Genomic DNA, 25,183 nt, shown 5'->3' with positions numbered 1-25,183 from the left:
TGTCATTTCAATAGCTCCTGTGAGTGTGTGTGTGTGTGTGTGTGTGTGTGTGTGTGTGTGTGTGTGTGTGTGTGTGTGTGTGTGTGTGTGTGTGTGTTTCCTACTGGTGGGTTGTAAAGTGCCATTGAAAAAAAAAAAAAAAGATGCTTGATGCAGTGTGTGACAGCCAAAGCGTTGGGATATAGAGTTTCACATTCTATATATAAGCCGGGTGACTTGTGTCCCCGCTGCTCTGTTGAAATGCCACACAGTCCCCACTGTCAAAACAGAAAGAGATAGAGAAAGAAAGAGGGCAAGACGAGGGGGATTCAACAATATGATGGACCTTTTTGAGACAAACCCTTATCTTTTCAATGATTTGCGTTACTTGGAAGAAGGGGATCATGGACCACTACAGCACTTGGACATGGCGGGGGTGTCCCCACTTTATAACGGCAATGACAGCCCGTTGTCCCCGGGCCAGGGAGGCAACGTGCCCTCCGAAACTGGGGGAGAGAGCAGCGAGGAGGAGCACGTTTTAGCGCCCCCGGGCCTAAGGGCGCACTGCGAGGGCCAGTGTCTCATGTGGGCCTGTAAAATCTGCAAGCGGAAGTCGGCGCCCACGGACAGACGCAAGGCCGCCACGCTGAGAGAGCGACGGAGGCTCAAGAAGATCAACGAGGCCTTCGAAGCGCTCAAGAGGAAGACCGTGCCAAACCCCAACCAGAGGCTGCCCAAGGTGGAGATTTTACGCAGCGCCATCGGCTATATCGAGCGGTTGCAAGACCTGTTGCAGACGCTGGATGAGCAGGAAAAGACACAGCATGGAAACAACTTTAACGTGAAAGACAGTGTAAGCAAATCACTGCATAGGCTACCAAAACACACAATCTCATAGTATTCCCACAAGAGTCTTTCTGCGTGCCCTTGGTAATCACCTGACTTTATAGGGTCCTAATGATGGCTTAATGATGGGCTTTTATTCCCTACTAACACCCCTATAATATCCCTGCATGGTGTCTGTGGTGCTTTTAAAGACATTAAGCGGTGTTTACTGCATTTTTATATCGCAGTGTTGCCATCATCTTTTTTATTCCAGTTGGCACTAGCAGTAAAATGTTCAGTAAGGGTATTGGCAGTTTCCATCAAGATGTCCCTGCAATCTCCCTAGAATAATGATCAATTTCTTATTCATTAATTTGGTTATTTTTATGATTGTCAATATCTGCCATGCTTCAATGGCTTTTACAGTTTGGCATTATCCATGTGGTTTAACATTAACTGACACAATTGCAATAACAACCATATGCACTACATGTAGACCTAAAGTATATATATATATATATATATATATATATATATTCGCTTTTACTGTTTTAAGTCCCTTTTTTTGTTTTTATCATCTTATCATTTATCTTCTAGCATTGGTGAAGATGGATTTGCACACTGAATCTCATTGTACTTTAACAATGACAATAAAGTCAAATATTCTATTCTAAAATACATGTATGTATGATAAGTGACATGTTTTTTTTTACAGGTGTCCAGTCATGATTACCACTGGAAAAAGTCGTCGGAGACCTGGCCGACCTCTGCTGACCATTCCAATGTAGCCATCATTAACCAGAGAGAAGGTATATAGCGGTTAAACCAACGTCACTTACAATCAACACTAAATACATGAATTAAAGGTGCAGTGTGTAATATCTGAATATTTAGTGGCATCTAGTGGTGACATTTCTAAAATGCAACGCTCCCTGGGTAACACCACCGCTTTCGATTAATAACAAAAACTTCAGTGGCCTTCAAGGACAAGAATCTAGTTACTAAATATGGCATCATCGACCACTGCCTCAAGGCTTTCAACAATATCAAGTGATGAGGTGATGTTGTGTTTAGTTATTTATTCTATTGTACTTCTACTTCGTCTTCCAACAGGTGCATTTCGCCAGGACAACCACTTTAAAAATGCATTATGGCCGTTAAGTTTGTCCATTCTGTGCTACTGTAGAAGCTTGGCAGTGTTAAATGGCGGCCTCCATGGTGGCAAGCCCCACTCTTCTGTAGATATAAGAGACCAAGTCTGGTCTGTAAAATCCCAATAAATGCTACACACTGCACCTCTATTATAACCAAACAAGCTAGTGAAATGGTGTTTTTCTAAATCATTTTTTCCATTGTTTTTTTCAGGAGCCATTGAGTCCTCTGGGTCGTCCAGCCTCCTGCGTCTGTCCTCCATCGTGGACAGCATCACCAACGGCAACAAAATCAGCAGCAGTGAGGACGTGGTCTCCCAAAAGTAAAAACACTAATCAACCCTTGACTGGACAACTATCTTCTTTTTTTTTTTAATTGTGTTTATTTTTTTCTTCAAATTTTACAATGTTTATCCCTAAATTATTTCCACTATGGCTTGTTTTGTTTATGTCGTCCTACTTTGTACAGCAGGGGGCAACTTATTTGTACATATTTTATAAGATTGTGATGTTTTAGATTTATTTATTTTATATTCAGAAGGAGACAAATTCTTTAGGAAGAAGCTGATATTGTTGTTAAATATTTGTACATAACTTGACCAAGGAAATAAAATTGCTACTTTTGCAAGATTCTACACACCATTTGTATTCCTTTGTTCTTCAATTGGTAATCCCGGAAAGCAGAGACAACATACAAAAAGGGTGCCGTTTTATAAAGTTTTGCCCCTGCCCCATAGAGAGGTTGTGCATGCCACTGGTGCAACCTTTATTTACAGCAAATAGAGACAGAGTTTAGGTAACTCTACACCTCTCTGTATCTCTGTTTTCTTACACGCAAAGAGGAAAACATCGCTACTACTTCAAGATCTCCCAGTTCCCCCCAGTGTTCACCGTTATAAAACAAGTCCATAAAATCTGCCAGAGACTTGGAGTGGTTCTTTGTCAGGCTGTTTCTCTTTGTTTCCTAACATGGCCTCTAGTAGTACTGATCCAACAACAGTAACTGGAGTCTCCTCTAAACACAGCATGCCTCTCCTCTCCTGTCATATGTTTTGGGGAGATGGAAACTTGGCGCAGCAGGACGGCAGTGCAAAGCCCCATCGGGATAATGAAGTGATTTGATCCATTAGGGTCTTAATTAATCATCGTTTCCTCGGTCACGAATCGGTAACGAGACTACATGCGTGCTATTTAAACGTGTGACGGGTCGATAACGGCATTAGGAATCCGTTGAGTCTTGTTTGTCATGTATTGACATGAGCAAGAGGGGTGGTGTGTGTGTGTGTGTGTGTGTGTGTGTGTGTGTGTGTGTGTGTGTGTGTGTGTGTGTGTGTGTGTAGGTGTGTGTGTGGCGGGGGGCGTTTGTTGACTATGTTGGGGTGTGCTGGTCTCCCTCAGATCTCTGTGGATGACGCAAAGCCCCTGTTGACCTTTGGGACGCTGCCTCATCTCTCAGGCCAGCACACACACACACACACACATATACACACACACACACACACACACACACACACACACACACACGCGCACACACACACACACACACGTGCACGTGCATGCACACACACACAAACGAACACATGCTTACACACACACACGCACACACACACACACACACACACACACACACACACACACACACACACACACACACACACACACATGGTTGTCCATTAGAAGTGATACATGAGGGGGGCGCCTTTAGCTCAGTTGGTGAGGCGTCCCCCTCCCGGACCGGGCCCAGCAGCAGACCCGGGTTCGATTCCCACCCGCGGTCGTTCTCTGCATGTCACTGCCCTCTCTACCCCTCTGTCTCTCTGCACTATCAATAAAGCATAAAAATGCCCAAAAAATATCTTTAAAAAAAAAAGAAGAAGTGATACATGTATCAGGTTTATCAGAAGCTAAAGACCTCAGTGTAACATCTGCAAGCAGAAAACAATGTGTTTTATATAAAAGACATCACATAAAAACATGGCTGTAGCTTCTAGAATGTTGTAAAGGTATTTGCCTAAGAACATGTTTGAGTATACTCTTCTGCTTCAAATAGTACTTTTAATCACTTTTTACTGCCTTTCTTACCTTAACTTTCCTCCAAAACCGTTTCAAAAGCATTAGAAAGGACCAGGGAGAGAGTTTAACCCATACTTAAGTGTGAAGGTCATCCACTTTTCAGTTTTTTAAGTGTCTAAAAAGTGTGTTGAGTGACTGTTTAAAGATGCTCCACAGAAGACGCATGAACTCCCTGACTTGTGTCCATTCTGAATGTTTGATACGTAAGACATTTTCATGGCAAATACTTCTGTACTTCTAAGTCAAATTTTACATATTTGTATTGGTAATTTCAGGGAGATGGATACTGAATAAAGACGGCTGAGAAATACACATCAACCCAGGGCTCATTTATGGCCCTTTTCAACACATCCATTCATATCTTTTACCAAATATCCTGTTTTCTGTAGAAAAAGACCCAGACAGAAACATGATACCCTAAACAGTAATGTGACTTTAATGGGCTCTCGCTCGCTCACTCAGTCTGATAGCAGTCAACAGTGCTGCTCCACTATATTTTGCAGTTCCGTGGGTATCTACTAATTCAATGTCTTTCTGTTAACGACTGCATTTTAGCAAAATTGTAGACAACAGTCATTATTTGTGCTGGATACTTGTTTGATTCAATGTGGGTATACCTACAACTGTGAAAATATAAAAAAAAATAGTTATATTTGCTGTAAAATCCCAGCTGTGTATTGAACCTCACTGTCTTATTTCTGTATGCCTCATCTGAAAACAATACAAGCACAAACAAAAACACACAGCAACCCTCTTTGGAGCCCCTACTCTCTTTCTCCCTTGTCTGACTTTACAGGGATTTTCGGTGTTGCTGATGACACCATATAATTCTCATTTGGCTGTGAAGGCAGTGTTTTAAAAGTCAAAAGCTGATGAAAGGCGAGCTGTTACAGAGGGAGGGAGAGAAAGAGAGAGGGAGGATAAGCCCACAGGCTAAATGCTCTGATTTATCCAGACATTTTTTTTCTTTCCTTGAATAATATCCTGCTATAGAAAAAGGATTCACTTCTGCAAGCGAGTGCTGGCAGCGCACCTCGCACCGCTCGCTGCCAAACAAATGGTGTTGCCACTCAAAATGTTTTTTCTTTTTTTTGTATCAGTAATTCTAGTGGGGATAGTAAAATGGACTCGGGTTTGTATGTGTGTGTGGAGGGGAGAAAAGCCTTTAACAAAAACCACTGAGCTTTGAAATGGAAAAAAAAAAATATTTTACAGTTTTTTTATTCAACTTTATTTGGGGGTTTCAACATTATTCAACATTATTTTGACAGCCAAAGTGCTTTTTTTATTATATATATATATTTTTTTCTTTTATAGATATAAAGTAGAATTCAATATTTCATTTTGCCAAAGTGTGCACCAGTGAGAGATGGTATCTGCACGGATATGGTAAGTGATACATTGCCAGGGGGAGCTTGTGTTGCACCAAACAAGCAGCGTATTAAGTCAAGGCATGAAGGCCGTTTGGAAGAAATAAGGTTTTCAGACGTGAGGAAGATGGACATAAAAAGATCACCTCCTGCCCTTCACTTAACTCCGTCTCTGACCCTTGAGAACAACAAGAAAGCAAACTCAAGAGAGTTCCCAAGAGACCAGGCCGGGCGCACAGTTCACAGCAGCGGTCGGCCCTGTGCGTAACGACTATACACTGCGCCCAATGTAAACTGCCTGCGTGTATTCCCAATGAATGACGCCATGTGCTGCGCCAATCTAACTACTACTGCAGTCTCAATTAGCCTCTCACGGGTTGATAGCAGGTTTTCTCATTGTCGACGTATAGTTCTCAGCCCCCAAATAGCCTTTGAAGTCACGGCTACGAACTGCGAGGGAGAGCCGATGTCTTCCTCAGCTGTGCCCTAATCCAAACTCGGGACTGCAATTCAGTTGCAGTAGAGGTACTGGGTGTTTTCTTAGGTGCGCGCAGTTCCCAGAGAAGGGGGCTCGCCAAACGTTTTGACACATTGTGAGAAATATCCGCATTGTATCCGTGTAAGCTGTCAACAACATCATTACCCACAACAACTTGTTGTCTGGGTCGAACTGTAAAAAAAACAAAAAACAAAGAAGGCTCTTTCAGTGTGACATTCTCTGTCTTCTTGTAAGAGAACAATTTTCTACCAATAAAAGGGGATCAAATTAACTTCATTCCAGTTTAAAATGCCACCATGACACAGAAGCCAACAGTTTGCAACAAAAAAGATTAAGGCAGAATATTTTATTTAAGTTTACATGTCCAAAACGTCTTTAAGTGGTATGATTTCCAACATAAAAAAAAAAACTAATCAATGTATTTCCCCTTGTATAAATAAATCCCTCTGAACAGATAAAAGTCACAGACTGAGATTTCTGCACCATGAACAACCTTGCATTCTACTTTCAACCAGTGCACCATGATGGCCATCTGTTGTGTGCTGAATTGAAGTGCTCGACTTGTCTCAATAACTTTTAACGGTTAAAATTTGGTTCTGGAAGGGAAGATGGCGCAGGGAATTGAGCAGCGGTGTCAATTGTGTCATTACTTGTTTTAAATGAGCTTTGGCAAACAGGGGACGGCCTCATTGACAGCACCTTCAGCGACGAGCCCGGGGTGTTTAGAGGAGGCTTTGCCACTCTGATGTGAATCTGCGGGGCTTGAAATGTTACACCTTCCTTTTGCAGCTGGGCTGCATCTGCAACGCTGTTGTCTCCACCGTAAAAATTGGCCCTGCATACTCCTGGAAGTGGTCACCCTCTGCTTTCTGGACAGTTTGACCAAACAAAACACACACACTCTCTTTAATATTTACGTCTTCATAGCTAAGTGTCACTTTCCTTGTAGGCTTTGACTCGATGCCTGGAGGTCAGCGAGAGATAAATCAAGCAAACCCAAGCACCTATGACTAGTTCAAACCAGCACATGGGTCGGTTAAAGCTGCAAATGTTCACCCACGCTCCTGAAACATTCCCAAACATTGTACTCATCATCGTGGCCTTGCAGGAGAAGGTTACGTTGGAAGGCGAGTATAGTGATGAGTTGGAAAACACCCGTAAGTGCAGATGTGGGAAACTCTGCAGGGTACTGTGTTGGGGGGGGGGGGGGGGGGGGGTGAGAGGGAGGCAGCGGGTTTTGGGATGGGGCAAAGGGAGGGGAGCTAACCCCCAGCCAATGGGCCATGGTAATTAGATCTGGCCAATGTGGGCCCTGGGCTCTTGGCCTGTGGGGGCATATAAGGGGGGGCCAAGGCCAACAGACCCCTCATATCACTCAGAGGTCTCCTCTCTCTCTCACCCCACTCCTCTATCCACTATACCCTCCTTCCTTCCTTTAAGCGCCCATCTCTCCATCCATCTGTTCAGACTCTGTTTCTTCAGCTCAAGCCATGGACGTCTTCTCACCATCCCAGGTCTACTACGACAGTGCGTGCGCCTCTTCGTCTCCGGACAGCCTGGAGTTTGGCGCCGGCATGGAGCTGGACGGCTCCGATGAGGACGAGCATGTGAGGGTCCCTGGGGCCCCTCACCAGCCGGGACACTGCCTCCAGTGGGCCTGCAAAGCCTGCAAGCGCAAGTCCAACCACACGGACCGCCGCCGGGCCGCCACCATGCGCGAGCGGAGGAGGCTCAAGAAGGTCAACCACGCGTTCGAAGCTCTGCGGCGCTGCACCTCGGCCAACCCCAGCCAGCGTCTCCCCAAGGTGGACATCCTGAGGAACGCCATCGGCTACATCGAGAGCCTCCAGGACCTGCTACGAGAACAGGTGGAGAACTACTACGGTCTGCCTGGAGAGAGCAGCTCAGAGCCCGGGAGCCCGCTGTCCAACTGCTCTGATGGCATGGTAAGAAGACATCTCTAAGCATCTTCTTGGAAAAACATCTGGTTGCACAGAGGCATGCATGTTCTGTGTACTGTGGCTCTATAACCAATTCAAAAGAAGTGAGATGACTAACTGCATGCAAGATGTAGAAACTTCCCTCTGAAAAGATCCGTTATCGGACACCAAAGTATCTCCAGAACCTTACATTTAGCCAGGCCCTTGCACTGTTGCCTTTTCTCATTACCATGTAGAGCACTTCGTTTCAGGATAGAGCCTGGATTTTCCAATTTACAAACATAAATTGGATCCTAAACCAATTCAGAGCAAGGGGTAAATCTACAACTGCATGCACGATTGGACCCCATCCTGTAGAAACTTTCCTTAAAAAAAGACCTTTCTTGGTGACCAAAATATATCCAGAACCTTACATTTAGGGCCCTTGCACCGTTGCCACTTCTCATTACCATGTAGAGCACTCCAGTTCCAAATAGCCTGGATTTTTCCAATTTAGAAACCTATTAATCAAATAAGCCCATGTTGCCCCAATATTTCAATTACCATGCTTCCCCATGCATGTCATACACTTCGGAAATTCTTTAATACAAAACACACATTCCGTAGTCACAACACACACACACACACACACACACACACACACACACACACACACACACACACACACACACACACACACACACACACACACACACACACACACACACACAAACACACACACACACACACACACACATGTGTATCTGTCCTCTGTGTGTGATGCATCTTTTTTTACAAGTGAGGAAGACTTTAGTTGTCCTTAAACAACAAACAGTCCCTGAAGGTGAAAAGTGTATCAGCTAATACAAAGAGAAAGTCATAATTCTAGATGGGAGTAATGGCTTTCCCACCACCGGACACTTTATAGCCCCTAATAAACCCGAGCTAAATCCACCTTACTGAAGTCTGGCAGGGTAGAAAAGAGAAAAAAAACTGGGCGCTTTTTCTGCATTCCATCCTGACTGCATGTTCTGCACCGCTTGCCAGGATTTTCTGCAGATTTACTCAAGAGAAAGTGTCATCTTGCACAAACTGGTGTTGCTTCCACTGATTCAATCGATTCGCTACGCCCCCCACCCCCAAGAGCAGGGGCAAAGGGAAGGGGAAGGGGAAGGGGAGCGCGCACACATACACATACACACACTGCCACTTTGGCTTCAAGGTGGATGTGAAATGAAGAAGCCCCCATAACTTTTGGAATTCAGGATTTATTAGTCTGCCTGCATGCCCGGGAATATCATGAAGGGCATTGCTTGTTTTGTTTTTTTACACATTCACTCCTATCCCTTATATATGAGAATATATCATACAACCATAAGACATCATTTCTGTTTGCTGTTTGAAAAAAAAAGTGTTTACAAGAAGTCAAAGGCTAAATTTGATTTTTCATTTCCCCTTGCAGGTTGATAGCAACAGTCCTGTGTGGCACCAGCTGAATGCAAACTACTGCGGCAGTTATTCATATGCAAAGAATGGTAAGATCTTATGACAGCAACGGCAAGCCTGATGTGAATATGACATGCATTCGTAGCCAGCATAGGGTAGATTATTTTATGTTTTATTTTGCCTATAGTGCCAGGGTTTTTCTAGGTATTTCATAACAAAACATATACATCCATAAAAACATGAAAGAAAATGTTTGTGAATGAACTTGTTTTGTCTGATTTTAACTCAGGTAGTCTAATAGTGCAACGAGTATTACAAAAAAATAGATACAAATACATAGATGATAAAACAAATGATAAACTAATGTATTTTGTATCCATACTTGTCATCCATTTTTAGACAAATGACTGAAAGTAAGTTTGAGTGTATGTGTGTAGGGATGTACTGTATGTATGTATAAAGTGACCTAGGCTATTTACTCAAGACAACTATGTATACAGGGTCTTTTTTACTGAGTGTATAAAGTATAATGCGAGAGAGAAAATAAATAAAATATAAATTGCAAAATCTTGTAAAAAAAACCTAGCTTTATTTACAAGCCTGTATAACAACTCTCCTCTCTTTGCAATTGACTGAATTCTTGACTGATCCCATGTCCTCTTCCTTTGCCCTCCTAACAGACAGTATGTGCGATAAGTCGGCCGGAGCCTCCAGTCTGCAGTGTCTCTCCAGCATTGTTGACCGTTTGTCCTCAGTGGAGTCCAGCTGTGGAGCGTCCGCTGTGAGGAACACAGCCACTACTACCTTCTCCCCTGGCACCTCCTCCGAATCTCAGCCCTGCACGCCAGAGAGCCCCGGACCCAGGCCCGTCTACCATGTCCTGTGAGAGACACTACGTGGATATATTGCCTTCACCAAAACACCAGCTGCACTTGCGACAAGAAGATGATAAGAACTGGTTTTTGTGCAAATCTGAAAGGGAATAAGCCGTTGTTTTTGTTGTTGTTTCTGACGACCATGTGGCAAGCAGCTTTTTATATTGTACATGAGATTGTAAATATGTAATGTAAATTGCCCATTTATTCTATACATGCTATTATTATACCCCATCGATACATATTTAATTTTGACTGTTAATGTGATGTTGCATTACTCCAACATGAAGTTGTATTTAATTTGTTTTTGCTTTTTCTATATTGTTATGAACATTAAATCTTTCACTGTTTTCGTATAAAAAGTTTTTGAGTATTTCTATTCTTCTGCTGTTTCTTTGTGACCAGATGTCTTATCAATTCTAACCAAAATAATTAAATAGGGAAAAAAAAATTAATTGTCACTTTTTTTCATGTCATTTCATTTGACTTTTATTTATCCTCGAGAGACCAATTGAGGGGTGACCCTCATTTTCAATGACGTCGAGTCAAAACAAATTCAAAACAACAATACAAACAAAATATTACTTAGGTTTGAATTGTTCTCTTTAACAAATGTGAAGACAACGAAGAAAGGAATGTCTAGAAAAAAATTAATAAATTGACATTACATTTTTTTTAACTATTGCAGAATTATTACAACACCAATAAGTGGCTTTCCCAACATAAAAAAAAACACTTCCGAAATGTATCGCCTGCTTTTACTGTAATGAGAAAGAAATGTAGGATACCAGATTATTGTGTATTTACATGATAACGAATACAAGTGCCAAAAAAGTGGTTTTATCAAAAAATAAATGATCATTTATAACGGTACAGGACTGTCTCTCAGGAGGAAAGTCTAGTCTGTCACCAACTAACGAGGTGTGGAGATCCCATTAGAAAGTGATCGAGGTCAGCTGATACCGTGCATCATCTGATACTGCTGTAATCACTGGTGTAGCGTGCTGCATACAAACCACGTGTGTAAAAGGGCATTTAGTCCCTCTCCAATATCTGTTTTTCTGCATGGCACTGAAGGGATCTAAACAAAGACAGACATGAAAAATGATGACGCTTAATAATAGCAAATTAAAATTTAAAAATGAATAGCCCACATTACGCCTCACTCTTTGATCACATTTGAGTCCATTCTCTTTGTACTTTCTGGGCGCCTGGGACTGTGTTCAAGAGGACGAGGCTGTTTGTGTGTGTGTGTGTGTGTGTGTGTGTGTGTGTGTGTGTGTGTGTGTGTGTGTGTGTGTGTGTGTTTGTGTGTGGTTGGGTGTAAGTGTGTACCTGTTTGTTCTTTCCTTCCAGTCATCATTAACACCCTTGATTACACCATCAACACCACAGTGGAGAACAAATGGCCTCTAATTGTAGCTAAAGTGTGGCCGGAGGAGGTGATGAGGCTACATGTGTGTCATACTAAAGGATTTGAAATACTTTATATAACAATACTTTTTTACGTTTAAAAGAAAATCACAATACTCACTCTTGTGTTTTTTTCCCCTTATCAAAATCTCCTCTTTTAAAAAAAAATTATAAATCAAGAAAATACATCAGTGCAGTGCTATTATGTCAGTTTTTATTTGATTCCTTTGTATTGTGCCTCAATGGAGGCTAATTTCAACTGTTTATTCTGTAAAATAATATCGCATTGATAAAGCTCATATGTAACATTTGAAAGAACCTTGTTACAAAAGCTGGTTAAGAAATGTTAGTTTACAAAACATTTTTGCTGTAAACAACAGTGAAACAGTAACTTTTCAGGTAGCTTTCTAACAAAACAGTGTTCTATAGGAATCCAGCTTTCCTGTGAGTTAAGTTTTGATTTATTCAGCTTTGAGAATATGCTTCTGACACACCAAAAGTTACATAGTGCACCTTTAAAGTACAAGTTCCTCAAAAAAGGTCTGTCAGTATAGCATTGTGTGAATGTAGGGTGAACATGCTCAAAACATCATGTAATACAGATTTGATTCCCCTATCCAACTGCACTTTTTGCATAGAAGCTCATCTACCGTCTATCTACCAGTGATCCTGTCTCTGTGTGCTACAGTGTGGCTGTGAAACATTGTGTAGATTCCTGCAGTGGCTTGTATTTCACCAACAACCTCCAGGGCTGTCCTATACGGCGTTTCAAAATGTCACTGACGTCACTAATTCCTCTGGGCCATTCAGGAATCAATCGCTCACTCTCTGAGCACATTGATCTGACTTTGATTAACTATGTAAACGAGTGTTAAATCTTGACAGAGAATGGACTGTCAACATTCAATGAACTGACACCAAAGGCAAACACAGACATGCATTACTGCAGTACTCAGTGAGACCACCAGGGAGAGGTGTTTCTCACATTCCCTACATTAACACTTGACTTGGTCATATTTAGATTTTAACGAACCAATAAATGATCATCTTAAAAACCCCTTGAACTTTTAAAGGTGCACTATGTAACTTTGGGTGTGTCAGAGAAGTGAACATTTTCTAAGGTACATTTTCATAACTGGACAAACAAACTTTCCGCCCAGGAACATTGGATCCTTGGAACACTGTATGATGTTAGAAAGCTACATTTAAAGGTATTGTTTCACTGTTGTTGTTAGAATCAGCAGGGTTCACAGTTTTGTTTACGAGTATTTTCTGGTCTTACTTTCGATTCCAGGTGCATCAGATCATTTTCTTTTAATTTATGATTACCGCATTATTCAATGCTAAGAATGAAACTGAAACTGCATAGTGCACCTTTAACTTTAGTCTAATGACTAATAACCCTAATATTGTGTTACTCTTGGAGGAAATTGTTAATTGTTTTCACATTTGAGTGGAATACTGCATCTTATACAGTATCTCACAAAAGTGAGTACACCCCTCACATTTCTTCAAATATTTCATTATATCTTTTCATGGGACAACACTGAATAAATGACACTTTGATACAATGTAAAGTAGTCAGTGTACAGCTTATATAACAGTGTACATTTACTGTCCCCTCAAAATAACTCGACACACAGCCATTAATGTCTAAACTGCCGGTTACAAAAGTGAGTACACCCCTGAGTTAAAATGTCCAAATTGGGCCCAAAGTGTCAATATTTTGTGTGGCCACCATTATTTTCCAGCACTACCTTAACCCTCATGGGCATGTAGTTCACCAGAGCTTCACAGGTTGCCACTGGAATCCTCTTCCCCTCATTCATGACAACATCACAGAGCTGGTGGATACTGGAGACCTTGCGCTCCTCCATCTCCTGTTTTAAGAAGCCCCAAAGATGCTCAATAGGGTTTAGGTCTGGGGACATGCTTGGCCAGTCCATAACCTTTACCCTCAGCTTCTTTAGCAAGGCAGTGGTCGTCTTGGAGGTGTGTTTGGGGTCGTTATCATGCTGCAATACTGCCCTGCGGCCCAGTTTATGAAGGGAGGGGATCATGCTCTGCTTCAGTATGTCACAGTACATGTTAGAATTCAATGAACTGTAGATCCCCAGTACTGGCAGCACTCATGCAGCCCCAGACCATGACACTCCAACCACCATGCTTGACTATAGGCAATACACACTTGTCTTTGTACTCCTCACCTGGTTGCCGCTCCACACTCTTAACACCATCTGAACCAAATAAATGTATCTTGGTCTCATCAGACCACAGGACATGGTTGCAGTCATCCATGTCCGTAGTCTGTTTGTCTTCAGCAAACTGTTTGTGGGCTTTATTTTGCATCATCTTTAGAATAGGCTTCCTTCTCGGACGACAGCCATGCAGACCAGTATGATGCAGTGTGTGGCGTATGGTCTGAGCACTGACAGGTTGACCCCCCACCCCTTCAAGCCCTGCAGTAATGCTGGCAGCACTCATACGTCAATTTTCCAAAGCCAACCTCTTGGTATGACGCTGAAAACGTGCACTCAACCTTCTTAAACTGGGCCGCAGGGCAGTATTGCAGCATGATAACGACCCCAAACACACCTCCAAGACGACCACTGCCTTGCTAAAGAAGCTGAGGGTAAAGGTTATGGACTGGCCAAGCATGTCCCCAGATCTAAACCCTATTGAGCATCTTTGGGGCTTCTTAAAACAGGAGATGGAGGAGCGCAAGGTCTCCAGTATCCACCAGCTCCGTGATGTTGTCATGAATGAGGGGAAGAGGATTCCAGTGGCAACCTGTGAAGCTCTGGTGAACTCCATGCCCAAGAGGGTGAAGGCAGTGCTGGAAAATAATGGTGGCCACACAAAATATTGACACTTTGGGCCCAATTTGGACATTTTTTCTTAGGGGTGTACTCACTTTTGTAACCGGCAGTTTAGACATTAATGGCTGTGTGTCGAGTTATTTTGAGGCGACAGTAAATTTACACTGTAATACAAGCTGTACACTGACTACTTTACATTATATCAAAGTGTCATTTCTTCAGTGTTGTCCCATGGAAAGATATAATGAAATATTTGAAGAAATGTGAGGGGTGTACTCACTTTTGTGAGATACTGTACGTTAAACTGCGATTTGGAGAATTAGATCTGCCCTCTGGCAAAAAAAACAATATGTGATGTTGTACAGCTGTTGAAGGGAGGAGCTGCAAAGATTAGGACAAGGAGAGGATATAATGTAGTTATACTTACTCCATGTTTCGATGGATTTCTGATTTGTTCGGCCCTTGTTTTGATAGTGTTACAGCTGTGAGTGTTGATTATTTAGCTTAGGGAGTTTGGGAGCAATTAAAACAATATACCACCTGGAGTGTACACAAGCATGTATTTGTCTTATCCTCATAGTCCTGAATGCATTAAGCCGAAAAAGGGTTAGTATATTGGGTTAGCAGAGTGCAGGAAGGTGCCACTGGAGCGGACATACAGTACATGTCCTACTCAATAGCACTTCCTATTGTGTCATTATATTCCTCAATGTTGAGATAAAACTGCCTGTGTTCAATGTTCCTTTGACAAATCCTTCTTCCATCTATTACTTCAAATTCTACCTTACACCCAGCCAGTCTGGGTTCAAATCTAACCAGCTATAACATGGACTTTGTAGTTTGGATGAGAAGGCTCCATATTGAAGAGTGATGTATAGAGTCTCTGTATAGAGGCCTGAACTATGGTGGGAGGGTGTTAACAGAGTTTTTCTCTGTGCTATTGCAAAGTGTGGAGGTGTTGATGGAAGATGATAAAAGATAAAAGTTAGGTGATGGAAGCTGTTTTCACACCATGCATGTACTGCAAACTTTTAATGGGAGATGAGGACTAAAAAAACTATTGTTTCAATATAATTGCCAAAGTTTCATGGTGATATCTAGTTAAAACTTTTACCCTATTCACCTGCAGTGTCTTAAAGACTACACTACACTTTATAGTCCTTGTTACTGTGTGATCCTATAAGAAGAAGGTGTTACATTCAGGGTCCCTTTGCTGCTGATTAACAGCCACAGACACTGGCGAGGGATTTCTCACCTGCATTAACGTCACCTGCACTGTTGAGCTTTTGGCACCTCGGGGCTTGGGTCATTTGCTGTATAGAATTGGCTGTTTGTGATTGGAGGACGGATTTTATTGCACGAAACACCGTGTGCGACACGTTTGTGGGGGTGGGTGTGCTCCGACTGTCACTGTCTGAGTTTATTGCCTTCCACTTACAGGAGCCTCTTTATTGGATTCAGTGTCGGCTCTTTTGTATTGAGCTAACAAAAGCCCATCGACTTTCTGTTCCAGGGCTGAAAACTTGGATAAGCCTTCAGATAGATACTCGAGTCCATACCAGGTTTGATCACTTCACCTTCAACACCTGCACGTAGGGGAACTTCCATATCTAGGGTTCTTTAATTCTACATGCTGCTATATTTCTGCCAGTGGCAGTACTAATTGGTATCCAGCCATGAGGTGCTGTTTAAGCCATATGTCAAAAATGCATGCACATACTCCACATTTTCTTGCACTATACATTCATTTCACCTCAAACACACTACTTTTTCTGGCTAAAAGCTGTCAGTGCATATAGCTAAATATATATGCTATGAAGGAAAGAGGCGACAGGGCATTCACTGTACACAAGCACATAGATTTATTTATACAAATATAGTATGTATAACAATTGCATATCAACAGTTTGTTGTATATTTTTTTAATAATCTTTACGGTAAGTACAGGACCATCAGCTTCAAAAATGTCGAGTCAATTAAGAAAGAGTGCCTGTGATTATTGAGATACAAAAAAGGATCTGTTGTTATATTGAGATGTTTCTGCTTGAAGAGCGACAGACAGAAAAAATGTGAATGTCCCATAAAACCCGAGCACGGAGGCGACCTAATACAAACACTTTGGCATTAAGTGGCCCTAGCGCAAATGGGTTATACAGGAAATGGTAATATCTCACAGCGTGGGATGTTGTGCACGCTTGTAGCAGAATTGTGTGCTATCACATTTAGCGCAGATCAGAAAAAAGATCCTTACTTTCTGTTCATAAATGCATGACGCAATGTAATAAATCATCAACATTTTTCATGAAAAATACAACTTTGTAGTTTCCTTTAAGCTTCTCATTCGCTGTTCTTAACATGAGGAGTCTCCTCCATTGTAAAAACAAAAAAATCCTCTCACATGAAATGATGCATTTTTAAGCATTTTGGGTTCATTTGGGATACATGGAAGAAGAAGAAATGGCTGCATGGGTGAACAAACAAAGAAAAGAGTGCCACCTCGCAGAAAATAAAAAATCAGAAAAACAACAAGATAGTATCAGACACAAAGCAATGATCTCTGGGAAATGCGGTGCAACAAAAACCCAAAACAAGACAAGGAGCACTTGTAAAAGATGGAGAGGATAGAACAAAATAACCACACAGTTGGCGGATTGCCACTTTAGCTCTAGTACTGGGTCGGTAGAGAGAAGTTCAAAAACACATTTCCCTTCACAGCTAGGGATGAAACATTGTGCAGGGGAGGGAGGGGACACATTCACATGAACTATGTGCTCGTGTTCAGCTGTTACACAATGAATCGACTTTAAATTATATCTTAAGAAATAATACATAATATTTTTAAACAGGAACAAATACAGCTTTTATGTTAAAATCTCTGATCTCATAAACTATAAAATAGACACCTCTGAAAAATAAGCACAATTCTAGCATCATTTATTTTTAAAAATTCAATTCCCACTGTGTTAAAATGAGGTGACATTCTGTTGGTCTTGTCGGGAACAGGACACAGTGAACACAGTTTTTTCTAAAGATCGATTAGTTGATTAAAATCTCTTTATAACATATATATTTTTTCTGGGTAAATCTCAGTCGGGAGTAGCTTTCTAAACATCTGTTAATAGTTATTGCACATCAATTGTCCATGCCACCTGTCAATCAACTCATCTCTTTCAATGGCACGAAGGGGAGAGAGATTTGGACACACAAAGCTGCCTTACAGTACATAGGACTCAAGTTTGCTTTACAATGATTTTACATTTGCACCTGATGCCATAAACAGTATAATATATCTGAACATATCCGATCATGAATGAATGGATGTAATGTTAAAAACTGAAGAATGTGTCTGTGTGTGTGTGTGTGTGTGTGTGTGTGTGTGTGTGTGTGTGTGTGTGTGTGTGTGTGTGTGTGTGTGTGTGTGTGTGTGTGTGTGTGTGTGTGTTATTGCTAAACCTACAAGGTACAAAATCGGTTCCTGCTACAATATAGAAGGTAAAAAAGAGTTAATGTTTCTCCAAAAACAGGGCACATTTGTCACAAACTAAACAAAACCAAAAATTAAAAACCCAATGGTCGTTCATACAGAGACACAAGCACCAGTTGAGGAATCGATAGAAACACCACTGTACAAATGATATATATTGCAAAATGGGTCAGTATGTTAGTAAAGCAATTCAAAAATGTTAACGAAACAGCAAACACAAGAAAATAAGAGTTCCAATTAAGTGTCACAATCGGGGAAGAGAAACTTATAAAAGGGTTTACAAAGTTTAAAATGTATGACTTTCAATGCTGTAGCCTCCCTTGCACTCGTTTTCTTTTACTCTACAAAGTACCACATTTCGGCACGGACTCTCTCTCTTGTTTTTGCTCAGTAATCGGTGGTACACTGGAAGAGGGAGAAAGTTAAGTAAAAGAGTCTTCTACTTGTTTGTTTGTTTGTTCCTCCCCTGGTGGAAAGAGAGATTCCTTTGGGATCTTCAACACAACACAGATGGTTCTTTGGAGATCCACCTTGATTTTTTTAACCGCACTATTTTCTTCACTTCTTCTTCATTTTCTTCTGGAACAACCTGCAGATCATTAAAAAAAAACAATGAGAAAAAACAGAGTGAGAGGAATGCCTTAAAGCTGGGGTATGTGATTTCTGATTGGTCAAAATTAACATGAGCTGTAAACTTTGACCAATCAGAGCAAGGCTCCGATTCTCTGTTCTTATTGGCTGTTGGGACTGTCCATTCACTTTGGCACGACTTTGTTGGTGTAGAGCGTGTCAGGGAGGGACCATAGGGGAGGGACCAAAGAGAACAAGTGGAGCGGTTGAGGTATTTGGATTCGAATCTCTATCCCAACAGCCATTTTCTCCCCAAATCCTCCACCCCAGCTTTAAGAGCTGTCTGACTAATTCTGAACTCCCCCCTGATGGCTTTCACTAAATTATTACCACTTTTTAATTTTACTCGCACCCGCTTCAAAAAGCTTGCAAATCCATTATCACTGACTTTCAACGTGCCTCGTGTACAATACATCACAGTGATCTCTGTTCTCCTCCTTTTCAGGGCTTGCCAACTATCGCACAATTGGCCATGACAAACCTGCTTTATAAGGCAATGCGTTATGCCGCCACGTTACCCGACTGCGTGCCAAATACAGGGAATCCACAAAGTTATTACTTGATTAAAAAAACAAACATTTAGCACACTATTCGCACACTATTCTATATAAAAGGGATATGGGTAGTATAACAAATCTATGTATGTATTAACTCTATGTTTAGCACCTCCTGTAGCCTTACTTAAAAGGGAATGTATTGATATGTTTACATTTTAAAGATGGAAATGTAGTAATTTTTCACGCATAAATCTGATAATTAGAAGAGACGTTTGTGTTTTGCCATGTGTTTGGCAGGGATGCTGCAGCTGCTAGTACAATGCTACAATGCAGAGAAGGCGGTTGCTTGCGTGGGCTTTAAATGACTCTGCTTTGCACAGGCACAGAGAGCGTTGAGCAAGAGAGACCCTGTACAGGTTTTGTTTTGTATACAATTATCGGGAGGTTATGTTGAGGCCACTGCTGCTGCCTTTATTTCATTGAACAGCTAAAAGACGAACCCTGGAAAAACCACTACACGTCATTACACAGAGTATTCCACCCACTGTACAGAATGAAAATGTAAATGGGGTCTAGTTTCTTTGATGAGCAGGTCACCTTGCCTGAAATACCTCCATTCACTTCAACACTTATAAAATAATACATTATTTGTCAGGAAAAGAGAGTTAATGTATTATTTCTTACATAGCTATATTGAATGGTTGATGCTGTTATATGGATCATATGCTAATTATCGATTGGGAGATTAGAGCCACTATCACTCCAGGTAGTTGTATAATGGTAGCATTTGTGTGTGTGTGTGTGTATTGGACGCAGATATGTAACTAACCCTTGTGTTGCATTCTCGTCTGTTTGTGCGTGCCACTTGGGTCAGCGGCCTGTTGGCACTGCGGTCGGCATGTCGTCCGCCATTGATAAAACATGATCCCCGCTCGGCTCTGTGTGTGTGTAGCTCCACCGCAACACACACTGTTACAAGCTCCTAAATACCTTTCCCAAGCTGCTCCGTGCCAAGTGCAAGACAAGAGATATGCCAGGGGGGATTTAGCTTCAAACAGGGGGGTGAGCGTATAGCTGCATAGATATTGGACTCACGCCCGCCTCCCAATACGTCAGGGGAAAGGCTTAAATAACTGGGCAGAATTACACCCCGTAGCATGATATCATGTAGCTGCTCTGATTAGCATTTGGTATGTTTGTTATTGCTTTTTCAGTTTTTTGCTATTTTAAGTCCCCTGAGGCCAATTGGTCGTTGTGATATAAGGCTGTGTAAATAAGAGTGACATGAGTTGATTATTTTCCCACAGTTAAATTGTATGTTTGCTTACTGCTTGCTGGCAGTGCAATGCTTTTGAACTAGGCTATATTTGGACTTTTTCTAAATATTATCTAAAGCAGAGGTCCCCTATGCAGCTGTTAGCTTTCATACAACATTGCATTGTATCTACTTATGTGTGTGTGTGTAATCGGTTTAAGCATTGAATAATTTAGTGCCCCTCACAACAGGACCCCTGGCAAAACAAAGCAGTAGAGGTAATGTTTGCACAGGGGATGAGTAAATAAATAAAAAACGATTTTTCCCCACAATTAAAGTCAGGTTTCTGAATAGATTCGAAAAGATGCTAAGAAGTCAGTCGGCAGGATTTTTCTGTGACCTTCAAACACAAACAGCTCGGAGGTCTGAGTATGAGGCGTTGTACATACTTTTGAGGAAAAGCTTGCAAGTCCCAAAATAACATAGCCCACACTTCAGTAGGAAAAACATTGTCAAATGAAAAAAACTGAAAAAGAATAATCAATGTTGAAGCTAGAAGAGGAGGCAGTGCTTTCCAGGGATTTTAGAATAGCTCAGAGCCTTTTGTTAGATGTGCTATGGGGAGTGAGTTATTATTAATTTAGAAAACAGTCACATTCTCAACTTTTGGTGAACTTTGAAAAACATGTTTCGTATCCTCATATACAGAAGAGTATTAGTGCCACAGTGAAGAAAAAATTAGAGGAGGATTTTTTTTTATGCACTTCGAGATTAAAGTTGACATTTCGAGAATAAAGACGAAAAAAATTACTTTATTCTCTAAGTGCATAAAATAAAAAAAATCCACCTGCAACCAAGGTGTTTTCCTCTGCTTACAGTCGTTGTGCTGTATAGGCTTACCTAAGCTAACCTTGTGTTGGCTGTATAGCTTCATATTCAGCATCCAACAAAAAAAAGCCTCAAGTCTTGCCTAAGGTGAAAATTTATTTTTCAAAAATTCATTTCACCATTGTGACTATTTATTCAATTTTTTTATCTTGTACTCACAGTGTCCTCCACCTTCCATTGTCCTCCACCCCCCTCACCCTTAGAACCCTTAGAACCCCCTGAAGCGCTCTCACCTACGACATGTGGTTCTGCTGAGAGCTCTGGTTCTGGTTCTGCTGCTGCTGCTGCATGAGGATTTGTTGCTGCTGGCGCCGCCGGGCAGTGCGTAGCTTCTCGAAGCGCGCCTCCATCTCCTCCAGCACTTTGGGCGTGTAGCGCACCACCAGCTTCACACTGTCTTTGGCCGCTTTCAACAGCTCCACCGCCTTCTCATGGTGCTCGCCTTCCACGCTCTGCAGGGGGGGGGGTTGATAGCCAGAGAGAGTGCTGATTTGAATACATTTTTTTAAATAGTCACTGCTCATGGGAGGAAAAAGGAAATTTCATAAATTTTTAATACACCCCCCATAGATATTATGTGAAAAACGAGCAGTTGTTCAAGTGTCTTTATCAGTAAGAGAAGTGTTCCTGCTGCTTTGACCTCTAACTCTCCTGATTGTTGACGCACATCTATAAAGCTATAGTGCGTAACTTCTGTAGCCCACCTGTTTGTAAACGCTGCCATACTGAGAAATACAGAGAGTTTTGTGGAGCTGATGGGCGCAATCAACTTTGTGTCAACATCTTTTGGCGATTGGCTTGAATGTAAACAACATTCATTAATATGAAAAAGTTATGCAATATGGCTTTAAACTAGAATTCCAAAACTGCTCGGTTTTGTCCTAGTTGCTAACAACCTTTAATTTGAAGATTTCTTCTGGCAGCAGGCTTAAATAATAGATAAGGTCGGTTCAGCTTATCTATCTACACTCTTCCTACGATCAATATATCTAGCCTCTGTCCCCACATGCTTGAGGGCTATTTGTGCTCCCAACGGAGCCTTCAAGGCAGGACTGCATGGAAGGCACTCCCAGCCCCCCAACACTTGGGTCAGGGTTGGGGTTAGGGCCTTCCATGAAGCGCTGCCTTGAAGGCTCCGTTGGGGGGCACAAAACACCATTGAGCTCCCCACACGGTCTAACCAAATATTCCATTGTTTTGAACCTACCACACCGTTGACGGACAGGAGCTGGTCCCCTCTCTTTAGACCCCCTTGCCTCTCGGCCACGCCCCCTGGGATGATGCGGGAGATGTAAATGGGTGAGTTCTGCTCCTTGCCGCCCATCACGTTGAAGCCCAAACCCTCCTCTGTCTTGGGCAGCTCCACCACCCGTGGATGGGAATGCCCCTCACTGGCTGCAAACGCTGCGACCGTAGCCTGTATGGAGAAGAAACAAAATGGGGCTTAATGAAATAGCAATAATCTTTACTACTTACAATGCCAAAAACCCTAAAAAAAATAGCTGTGTACATATTTATTTTGAGACTGCAGTATAAACAAAACCAACGCTGTCAGTATCCAAAGTGTTTGTGTTGTGTTACTCGCGGCTGAAATGGAAGGGAAATGTATGTTTTTCAGTGAAAGAAAACAGCGCAGTTTCGGGTGGGTAATTCTGTTCCATTAAATCTCTCAGGCTGTAGTTTCCAATGGCTGCATAGTACCTGCATCAGGACAAGCAGTAGACCTCACCATATCTAACTTCACATTCTACAACCTGAAACATATGATACAGCGTGTTAAGGTGTCCGTACCAAGGAAAAATATCATGCAAATATGCAAATTCTGAACTTATATTTTCCTAAACTGAGACTGGTAGTGAAGTCTACAAAATAAAGAAATATACATAGTACATTTATCACGAAGAGCCCCATGGACCTTTTTGAGCTCCTGTTACAAATGCTGCTCCCATCGGTCAAGAATGGACTCGAAGGTTCACATAAATGTTTCCTCTTTGGCAAAGCAACAGAGAATCTTAAAAAACAAAGGAAAAAAAATATTGCCTTTGTCACTTGAGACAACAGGCTTTACTGGAAATGCAATCCTACTTCTACACTATCCAAATGGGCAATGATAAGCTGAGTGCACACCAGGGTAGGAAATTCACTTTTTTTTCACCAGAATTTTTTTGTGATCTGAGTCCAAAAACCTTGAGATGGCATGGAAGTGTTGCAACACGTTCCAGACACACTACCACAGTTTTCAGAAATGTTTCTTTTTTATCTCAACAAAATGTGCTTGTTTTTGGACCCCCTTCGAGTTGAGTCTGATATTTGAGTTGATCATTATCAAAGAGTAGGACAAGTACAAATATGTGCAGGGAAGGAGGTAGATAGCAGCAACACACAGCCATTGATCATTGTCGTCAGTGCACCTCGTATCAATGCAAATGTGTAGTTTACTCAACCACACACCAACATGACAGCATGTATGGGTAAAAAAAATGTCCTATTGCAGAGACAGATGACATTGTGAAAGTGTTAAAGTGTTTCTCAACTTCTTCATCACACCCTGAATAACTAGCAAAGGAGCCGCCCAGTTTTTTTCAAAGAGTTACCAAATGATCGTGAAGGTGGACGGACGGCTGCAGCAACAACAAAGATTTCGGTGGTTTAGAGCCGCAGCTGGAGGATTTAAAGACTCCCTGGGAGAAGTTTCTCTTGGCTTTCAAAGGGCCCATGGATTAACACATCCAAGTTAACACTGCGAGGGGCCCGCCAAGACAACTTTCACCCTCTGTATCTCCACCAGCTGGTTGATGTTGAGGGGGCTTTTTCTTTTTCTTTCTTTCTTTGAACCCCAAGCCAAGCTCCTTGGTCCTTGCGCAATCACAGAACACAAAGCACACAGGAGCTTGTTAGCCGAGGAAAAGCTAATGGCAAGCGAACAGAGGAAGAGACACACACACACACACTGATCCATCGCCACAGGTGCCTGGCTTGTCAAGTCGGCATCGTCTCTATGATATTGCGAGGTAGATCGGGCACACACAAAAAAAAATTAAGGGAGGTTTCTGTCAGAGGCTTTTGCAGATGTTTATCCATATTCCCCCCAGAAGCAGACAAGTAGGTTGGCACTTTGAGGTTTCTTTTGACGCTCCCTGAAGGCAGCATACAACACATCTCTTCTCTGCTATCTCTCTCTATTCTACATTCATATCCATCTTCATATCCACATTCATTTCTGCACTAACTGTTTGGCTAATTTCTCTCCTGCCTGTCTTAATCTAGTTATTGTGCTCTGCCAACTCTCTATCTGTCCTTTTCTTCCTTTGCTCCCTCCCTCCCTTCCTTTCCCATTATGGAGCTAAAAGGCAAGCAGCTCCTCAGCATTCATACCGTGGCCTCCCAGGCTCTCACACACACAGAACCTGTCGACCTTCACAACTTTATCTGGATATTCTGCAAAAGAAAAAAAAGAAAAAGACAATCTGGCATTTGGTCGGTGCCTCTCAAACACAGGAGGGATTTCAAATGTAACATCTTCAATAAACCCACTGCTTTTTTTTACCTATACTGTATGTATTATCTATTTATCTATTTATGACATCAACTGTCCTTGTTTTTGTCCTAAGTGTTTTTCCAGTAACATCTACGTTCTTTACCATTCTTTTTTTTTTACCAATCTTGTTTTTATTTCTAATGCACCGTCAGTTGGCACTCCCAATTCCGTTGTATAGGTGACTGTACAATGACAATAAAGGCTATCTTATCTTAACTTAAATAAATAGCTTGCTAGATGATGCTTATTCGGTAGCCACACTGCACTGCGTAGTATTCAGTAAGTTTGACTTAATAAATCCAACGTCATTCGATCATCGGCTTTCAATATTTTTTCCAAGGCGCGTACAGCCCAGTTGGTCCCTGTCTCCATTAAGATCAGTAGTAAGGGCCCGAAGCCAGGAGTTACAGGCCGAATTGATTGAATTAACGAGGCAATCAACTGGAATCGAGTTGCTCAGGTGAAAACACAAATCAGTCGAGAGATTTGCCATCTTACTTACTAAAGACCTCAAGAGCCAGA

At 41.8% G+C, this 25,183-nt stretch overlaps 3 protein-coding genes across 3 annotated transcripts in view; 2 read left to right on the top strand and 1 right to left on the bottom strand.

Moving 5' to 3' along the window:
• Positions 1-316: 316 nt before the first annotated feature.
• myf6 (myogenic factor 6) lies at positions 317-6,648 on the top strand (the record flags this gene model as incomplete). Its single annotated transcript, XM_080051501.1, has 5 exons — positions 317-832; positions 1,520-1,613; positions 2,170-2,278; positions 2,796-2,896; positions 6,575-6,648. The coding sequence occupies 5 exons, from the start codon at positions 317-319 to the stop codon at positions 6,646-6,648; spliced, it is 894 nt and encodes a 297-aa protein (XP_079907627.1).
• Positions 6,649-7,200: 552 nt separating this feature from the next.
• On the top strand, positions 7,201-10,148 carry myf5 (myogenic factor 5; the record flags this gene model as incomplete). The annotated part of the gene is given in 6 exon segments (XM_080050949.1): positions 7,201-7,239; positions 7,241-7,285; positions 7,288-7,344; positions 7,346-7,843; positions 9,279-9,351; positions 9,943-10,148. Coding segments are annotated over 6 exon segments (918 nt in total).
• A 6,082-nt stretch (positions 10,149-16,230) lies between these two features.
• The window catches only part of lin7a (lin-7 homolog A (C. elegans)), a 38,762-nt gene continuing 29,809 nt past the window's right edge, over positions 16,231-25,183 (bottom strand). Inside the window, exons 4-6 of the mRNA XM_080050721.1 lie at positions 22,331-22,540; positions 21,357-21,575; positions 16,231-18,442 (exon numbers count right to left, since the gene is read on the bottom strand). Of these exons, the coding sequence (XP_079906847.1) occupies positions 21,357-21,575; positions 22,331-22,540 (429 nt within the window). The 3' untranslated portion in view covers positions 16,231-18,442. The remainder of the gene's footprint in view (positions 18,443-21,356; positions 21,576-22,330; positions 22,541-25,183) is intronic.

This window comes from Ammodytes marinus (genome assembly GCF_949987685.1).
Source record: "Ammodytes marinus genome assembly, chromosome: 22".
In the NCBI taxonomy this organism is placed as follows: Eukaryota; Metazoa; Chordata; class Actinopteri; order Uranoscopiformes; family Ammodytidae; genus Ammodytes; species Ammodytes marinus.
Note: the sequence above shows the minus strand (reverse complement) of the source record. Positions and strands in the feature narration are given on the sequence as shown.